The sequence below is a fragment of the Amphibalanus amphitrite genome, unplaced genomic scaffold (genome assembly GCF_019059575.1).
Source record: "Amphibalanus amphitrite isolate SeventyFive unplaced genomic scaffold, NRLGWU_Aamphi_draft 001051F_arrow, whole genome shotgun sequence".
Classification (NCBI taxonomy): domain Eukaryota; kingdom Metazoa; phylum Arthropoda; class Thecostraca; order Balanomorpha; family Balanidae; genus Amphibalanus; species Amphibalanus amphitrite.
In genome coordinates this window covers 4,070-11,707 of record NW_024882545.1, presented here as the reverse complement: position 1 = coordinate 11,707, position 7,638 = coordinate 4,070, and the positions used below count along the sequence as shown (strand labels likewise).

Sequence of the window (7,638 nt, the reverse complement as noted above, 5' to 3'; positions counted from 1 at the left end):
TAGGAAAGCATTATTAGTCACCTGTCTTGTCCTCTGTCGACGATTGATCGTGCCACACAGTACAGTCAGTCTTTAAAAGTACCGCCGTATCGGTGCGGTGGATTTCCGACGGAGGAAAGGCTGTTTGATTTTAGAGTAGCCGGACCAGTGGACCTGGGGATGGATAAAGGCTCACTTTGGCTCAGTGACTCTCAACTTTAGCAGCCTTTCCTCGATCGGGCTTGATGGATCCACCGCACCGATGCGCGGTGCTTGGGATGTACATACAGTACATTGGCAAAAGCGTGTAGATACTATTGAGCAGCCTGAACGCCTAAAGAGACCCTCCCACCTTCAAAAAAGTTAATGAATTGGCATAAAAGTGATGTCCAATGGATGAGAGTGAGCAAAAAGGAATATCTACTGGTGTACATTAATTTCCATCGAAAAATATTCAATGTTTTTTTATAGATATTACACTTATTATTTATTTCCCGGGGCCTACGCTGTTCATACGAAGTCATTGGGAAACAGTTATTTGGTATTTTAAAAGTGCGACCAATGTTGCGCGCAAAGTAGCATATACCACCACTGCTTCTTGAAGATGTTAGGATGTACAAAACTATGGTCCTTTTAAAGAAGATAATGTATTTTACTTGACGAGAATGCTGCAAAAATTCCTCCAATAATAATAACCGGTAATTACTTCTATGATATACGTATGAAGGTACCTATTTTGCAACTGTGTCAAAGCACAAAAGAACAGCATTCTGACAGCTCACTGTGTTATGTTGAAATGGCAAGTTTGGTTAAACTTGGTCAGTGCTGAACTTTGATTTTAATTGCTAATTGTTTTTTTTCATTTCAGAGTGTTAATGGAAACAGACGACGCTGAGCTGGGACCGGACGCAGCAGGCGACGGACGCTGTAGTGTGCTGGGCAAAATAGTCCAAGATGCTGGTAGCGGGTGAAATACGCAGCTGCTCGTCGTCTCCAAGAGCGCCGCGGACGCCGTGGACTGCGCCATCAAAGTCGACGGAAAGTCGGTTCCAGCAGCCGACCGTCTCAAACTACTCGGAGCTGTTGTGTTCGGGTATAGGGGGTGTAGACTTGGACCGCCTCTGCGGCCCCACCTCTGTGTGCCTGGGAGCGCCCCTGCCGGCGCTCAGCTGTCCGTGCGCGCCAAGCGGCGTGAGTGGCGCACGGGACGAAAACTGACGCTCGCCATACTTGTTTAGTTTTTGGAAGACTCTCTCGGCCCATTCGCACCGGCAGTAAATAAATCGCGTTTCTCTTAAGCTCTCTCTCACTCGAACCGTGAATTACGAACATAACATGGCGCGGTCAGTAGATGGTTCCGTGCGAGTGATTAGTGTATAGCGCGCCGTGATCTGTGACGATGAGTGACATTGAGAAACTGACGCAGCTGCTCCTGCAGCAGGCGGAGCTGTCGGCGCAGCGGGAGCGAGACTCAGCGCAGCGCGAGGAGCGGCTCACTCAGATGGTGGAGCGACTGGTCGCCGACCGACAGCCACCCGCTACCGTCGCTGGCGACGATGCCTCGGCGGCGACAGCCGCCCGGACGTCGGCTGCCGCCCCGCCCGTGCGCCTGCCTGCTGCTGCAACGCCGGCGCCTCAGCTGTCGTCCTCCACATCCCTGCGCGACTTCGCTGTATGGAGGGAGAAGCTGGACGGGTACATGCTTCTGACCGGCGCGTCCGCGCTGCCCGTCACTGCCCAGAGAGCTGCCCTTCTCAGTCTTCTCGACGAAGATTGGCACCGGGTGCTGCGCTATGGACTGACGATAGCGGACGACTCTCCCCTCTCCGCGGTGGTAGACGCAATGGAGAGTCATCTCCGTAAGCAGCGCAGTGTCCTGGTCGACCGCCGTGCGTTCTACGCCCGTGTCCAGGAGCAGGGCGAGAATTTTGAGGAGTTTCTGTGCGAAGTGAAGGAGCTCGCGGCATTTTGCGACTTTTGCACACACTGTTACGACTCACGCCTGCGTGACAAGATTGTGTGTGGCCTGCGGGACGAGGAGACGGTGAAGCGTCTGTTGGAGGATCCGGGGCTGGACCTCAAGAAGACGGTGGACATCTGCCGTGCGTCAGAGAACGCCCGGGCTACCTGCTCCGACCTCCGCTCACCGACGGCGTCAGTGAGCCGTCTGTCGGCATACCGCCGTTCAAGGTCGCGCAATGCGCGCCCCGCGGCCCAACCCGGCGGGCGTTCCGCGGGTACGGCCGGCGTGCGCCGCCCCCAGGCGCGCCCCGCGGCCCAACCTGGCGGGCGCTCCGCGGGCGCGGCCGGCGCGCGCTGCTGCCGCTGCGGGCGGGCCGCCCACGCAGACCCGGCGGCGTGCCGCGCTACTAGCGCCATCTGCAACTCGTGTGGCCAGCGCGGCCACTTTGCAGTGGTGTGCGCCCAGGTGGCGCGCGAGAGCGCCGCTGCCCCCGCCGAGCGCGCAGCACCGGAGCGCGCGCGGCCCGCGGTGGGGCAGCCGTCAGAGCCGCGCATCTGCCGTGTCATCAGAGACGTCTACGTGAACGGCATCTCGACGCGGCCGACTCCCACTGTGACTGTCCGACTGTCTACGCCGGCTGGTGTGTTCACCGTGCCGGCCCGGGCCGACTCCGGCGCCGAGGCGACAGTCATCGGAGAAGACAGCCTGTCTTCCATCTGCGTGGAACCAGCGCAGTTGGAGCCCTGCATCGGCCAGCCATTTTCAGCAGTAGGGAAACAGCCGCTCACCTGTGTCGGGTCGTTCCGGGCTACTCTGGAGCTGGGCGACCAATCGACCACCGCTGCCGTGTTCGTCATCAGGGAGCTGACTGGCCTGCTACTCAGCTGGTTCGACTGTGTGGCGCTGGGGATTCTGCCGAGGGATTTTCCGGCACAGATCCGGTCCGTCGAGGACGCACCGCGCCCTGCTGATGACGTCACGGCCTCTGTTGACGTCACATCCGCTGGTGACGTCACACCCTCTAATGACGTCACACCGTCTGCACCGCCGGCCGCTGCCGGCTCCGCTCGTAGCGCCAGCGGCCGCTCGGCCCCGTATGAGGCGCCGCGTGACAGGCCCTGTCCGGCCACCGGGACCGAGACGGGCGCGCCGGCGCCGCCGGCCGATGGACCCGGCCCGGCCGCCGGCCTCAGCGGTCCGCTGCCGGCCTGGGACAGCGACTCAGACCCACCGGAGGCGGTCCGTGCAGCTCTGCAGCCGCTCTGGTGGAGTGTTTCCCGCGTGTGTTCGGGCAAGATTCGACTCTTCGAGTCATGGACGGCGGTCCGATGACGATCGAACCCCGGCCCGACGCGTGTCCGACGTCGGTCACCGCTGCGAGACCGATCCCCTTCGCCTGGCGTGCCGAGGTAAAGGCGCAGCTGGACGACCTGCTGGACCGCGGCGTCATCGTCCCTGTGGACTACCCGACGGAATGGTGCCATCCCATTTCGTGCGTGCCGAAGAACCCGTCCGGGTTTCGACTCTGCGTGGACCTGACGGGACTCAACCGGTACGTGAATCGACCCACGTACCCCTGCCGGTCTCCTGACGATGCCGTGACGAGTCTGCCCGCCGGGCACCGGTGGATGTCGACTCTGGACGCCAAGATGGGCTACTTCCAGGTGCCGCTCGCTGAGTCAAGTCAGGACCTCACCTGCTTCATCACGCCGTGGGGCAGGTTCAAGTTCGTCCGCTGTCCGATGGGATGCAGTGCGTCTGGAGACGAGTACAACCGGCGCGGCGATGCCGCGCTCGGCGACATCCCAAACTGTGTCAAGATTGTCGACGACATCCTGGCCGTGGCACAGACGTACCGGCAGCACCTGCAGCAGGTGATCGAAATCCTCCGGCGCTGTGACGACCGAGGAATCACGCTGAACCCGCTGAAGTTCAAGTTCGCCCAGAATGAGGTCAAATTCTGCGGCTACAAGATCACCCCGGCCGGCTACACCACCGACAATGAAAAGGCGCGCGCCATCGCTGATTTCCCGAGACCGGAGAACGTCACCGACCTGCGGTCCTTCATGGGTCTGGTGAATCAGCTGAGCGGCCTCACACCGGAGCTGGCTGGCTCGACTCAGGCCTTCAGAGACCTCCTCAAGTCGCGCCGGGTCTGGCGCTGGACTGAGCAGCACGAGGCAGCGTTTCTGCACACCAAGATTGTGCTGTCGTCACCGCCGGTGATGGCATTCTTCGACCCCCAGCTGCCGACCGTGCTACAGACGGACGCTGCTAAAACCCGAGGACTGGGTTTTGCAGTGCTCCAGAGGCACGGAGAGGACTGGCGTGTGGTCCAGTATGGTTCACGGTTCCTGACCGATACCGAGAGCCGATATGCTGTAATCGAGCTGGAGCTGGCTGCTGTACTCTGGGCCTGCAAGAAGTGCCATGTCTACCTGGCTGGCATGCCCCACTTCGACCTGGTGGTCGACCACCGACCGCTGGTGACCATCCTAAACTACAAGCAGCTCAACTCGATCGACAACCCGCGTCTGCAGCGGATGAGAGAGAAGTTGTTGGCCTTCAGCTTCACCACCAGCTGGCAGAAGGGATCGAGTCACGTGATCCCAGACGCGCTCTCGCGAGCGCCCACCAGCGACCCCGCCGCTGATGACGACGGAGCGGTGGACACCGAGGACGACCCGCTGCACGCCAGCGTCATTGCCGCGCTGCAGGCCTCCGCTCGATCGGAGGAGGGCGCCCAGCTGGCTCCGCTGGTCGACTCCACACTGGAGAGAGTCCGCGCCGCCGCGGAGCGCGACACCGAGTACCAGACTCTCAGCGAGCTGATCCTGGCCGGATTCCCAGAGAACCGGCACGAGACGCCCCCTGCAGTACGAGCGTACTGGGGCGTGCGCCATCAGCTGGCCATCGACGACGGACTGGTGGTCTACGGCGCTCGACTGGTCATCCCGTCCGCCCTCCGACGCGGTGTGCTGGAGAAACTCCACGAGTCACACCAGGGCGTTGATAGGACCAAGCGCCGTGCTCGGCTCAGTGTGTACTGGCCGGGCATCGACAAGCAGATTGCTGACACTGTCGCCGCCTGCGCTCAGTGCCGTCAGCGCCTGCCCAGCCACGCCCGGGAGCCGATGTGGCAGGAGGACGGCGCACCGACACGCGTCTTCGAGTCGGTCTCGGCCGACTACTTCTCCGCTGGAGGACGCACGTACCTGGTGTATGTGGACCGCCTGTCCGGGTGGCCGTACGTCACTGTGTGTCCCCGCACCGCCTCGGCGGACCATCTGACGCGGCAGCTCCGACTGATGTTCTCGCAGACGGGCGTCCCGACCGTGTTCCGGTCAGACGGCGGACCCCAGTTTGCATCAGGCACGCTCCGCCGGTTCCTCCAGCGCTGGGACGTACGGCATGAGATGTCGTCACCGCACTACCCGCGCGCTAACGGGCACGCGGAGGCCTGCGTGAAGACAGCGAAGAAGCTGGTGCTGGCTGCGTCCTCATCGGGCCGGCTCGACCAGGACCAACTGGACCGAAGTCTGCTCGAACTCCGTAACACGCCCCGAGCAGACGGACGGTCGCCGGCACAGGTGCTGTTTGGTCACCCGCTTCGCTCTGGTGTTCCCACGCACCACCGCGCCTTCGCTCCTGAGTGGCAGCGAGCAGCCGCTGTCTGTGAAGAAAAGGCTGCCGAGCTCCAGGAGCAGGTGGTCAGACGCTACGACGAGAGCACGCGCCGGCTGTCACCGCTCAAGATCGGCAGCCGGGTCGACCTTCAAGACCCCGCCACCGGCCGATGGAACCGGATCGGAGTGATCGTGGGCGTCGGTCAGAGGCGCACGTACCTCGTCAAGACCGCCAGTGGCAGGGTCCTGTGGCGGAACCGCCGCTACCTGCGCCCATACCGGCCCCTTCTGACAGAGCCCACCCCGCCTGTGGCTCCGTCCGCCCCGCGCGCGCCCCAGCGGCCGCCGCCGCCGCCGCCAGAGAGCACCGCGGTCGCCGCCGAGCGGGCGGTCCGACCCGCTGCTAGTGCGCCGGTTGTGTGCCGCTCGCCGCCGGTGCGGTCACCCGAGGTGGAGACGGCCGCCGCCGCTCTCCCGCGTCGTTCTCGACGGCAGCGCCGCGCTCCTGGTCGGCTCCGAGTTCAATGGGGTGCGACCTCGTATGAGGAGTGATTGTGAGACAACGTCGTGGAGTGTTGTGTTTTTGTGTGTTTTTGACGACTGTTGTCTCGAGGGGGGATGTTGTGTTCGGGTATAGGGGGTGTAGACTTGGACCGCCTCTGCGGCCCCACCTCTGTGTGCCTGGGAGCGCCCCTGCCGGCGCTCAGCTGTCCGTGCGCGCCAAGCGGCGTGAGTGGCGCACGGGACGAAAACTGACGCTCGCCATACTTGTTTAGTTTTTGGAAGACTCTCTCGGCCCATTCGCACCGGCAGTAAATAAATCGCGTTTCTCTTAAGCTCTCTCTCACTCGAACCGTGAATTACGAACATAACAGGAGCCACCCCCTCAACCTGCTCCTTCACGTCGGGGCCCATTGCCGCAGTCTCCGCTCCCGAGTGTGCCCCGGATCCAGCAGCTTCGCAAGCTGACAGCGCGGGGCTGGGGACTAGAGGAACGACAGCTCTGCGCTGTAGCGTCTGGATACGTCCGTGGAGTGCTGGTGCACGCGGCCGCCACCTGGCTCCTGGTGACGCCACAATCCCACGTGGAACTTCTCCAGAGGGAGATGCAGGCGGTTACCCGTATATCACCGGCTGCCCCTTGTTTACCCCAGCCCACGCAGTGATGGCGGAGGCCGAACTGATGCCGGTGCCCGCTGGCCGCCCGGCGAGACGTGCTGGTAGCGAAGCTCTTCGCCAAGGCGCACGCGCTCCCCGAGGGCAAGCCCTCAGGACTATCGCGGAAGATGGGCCGCCCAGCCGACTGAAGTCGGTGACGGGCTGGCGTGGGGTGGGGCACGAAACCTGGCGAGCGGCTGGGATCGCCCTGCTGCTCGACCCCCTGGTTGCATGCCAGCGCGCCGCCGTGGGAGGTGGCCGCCTTCCCAGACTTCACCTTCAGGCTGGACATCGGGACACTGCAGCGCGACGCCTCGGCTGATGAACTACACCTGGCGGCACAGCGACACTTGGCCACCCTCCCCAGCAAGCCATCAGGGTATGAACTGACGCATCGGCGGAAGCGGGAGTCCGCAGCGGAGAAGCCTTCGTGGAGTGTACACGGGTGTGGGAAATGAATGCTAAGTGTATCCAAATTGAAGGCACTGCTCTCGAAGGATATAAATACTGAACAGCTTTGGATTGTTTGTATTCCAAATGTTTACTTTCAGGACGAGTACTCCTTGTCATTCGGTCGTCAACTCCTCTCTCCGACGCCGGCTTAGCGCAGGCACGTATAACCTAAAATTTGGCCGGGGGGGGGGGAGCGGAGGAATCCCGTAGAGAGAGCCTCCTACCTACAGAGGGCCCTCTACCCGAGGAGTCAGAGGTGGTCAGACACAGACACTAGCGGCTATTCACAGGAGGCCCCATGTAGTAAATTGAATGACCCTAGGTGGCAGGCGAGTCGGAGAGCCTTGATTGTCCTGACGTGATTTTTTGGGGATTCCCATGAATTTCGTTCGTCTCCGACGTGATTTTGGCCAACGTGGGCCTTCTGCCAGCATGGGCCCTGAAAACCCCTAGGGGGCC

The 7,638-nt window shown here is 62.1% G+C and overlaps 1 protein-coding gene across 1 annotated transcript; it reads left to right on the top strand.

Moving 5' to 3' along the window:
• Positions 1 to 1,378: 1,378 nt before the first annotated feature.
• LOC122369578 lies at positions 1,379 to 6,120 on the top strand. The gene is made up of 3 exons (XM_043344423.1): positions 1,379 to 2,137; positions 2,378 to 2,883; positions 3,192 to 6,120. The coding sequence occupies exons 1-3, from the start codon at positions 1,379 to 1,381 to the stop codon at positions 6,118 to 6,120; spliced, it is 4,194 nt and encodes a 1,397-aa protein (XP_043200358.1).
• The last annotated feature ends 1,518 nt before the right edge of the window (positions 6,121 to 7,638 follow it).

What these genes read in the sequence shown, in the direction of transcription:
- LOC122369578 (XM_043344423.1), top strand. Translation starts at nt 1,379, where the DNA reads ATGAGTGACATTGAGAAACTGACGCAGCTGCTCCTGCAGCAGGCGGAG. An exon ending in TCCGCTCACCGACGGCGTCA is followed by an intron (nt 2,138 to 2,377) that starts GTGAGCCGTCTG and finishes TCGTGTGGCCAG; the next exon opens with CGCGGCCACTTTGCAGTGGT. An exon ending in GATTTTCCGGCACAGATCCG is followed by an intron (nt 2,884 to 3,191) that starts GTCCGTCGAGGA and finishes CGGTCCGTGCAG; the next exon opens with CTCTGCAGCCGCTCTGGTGG.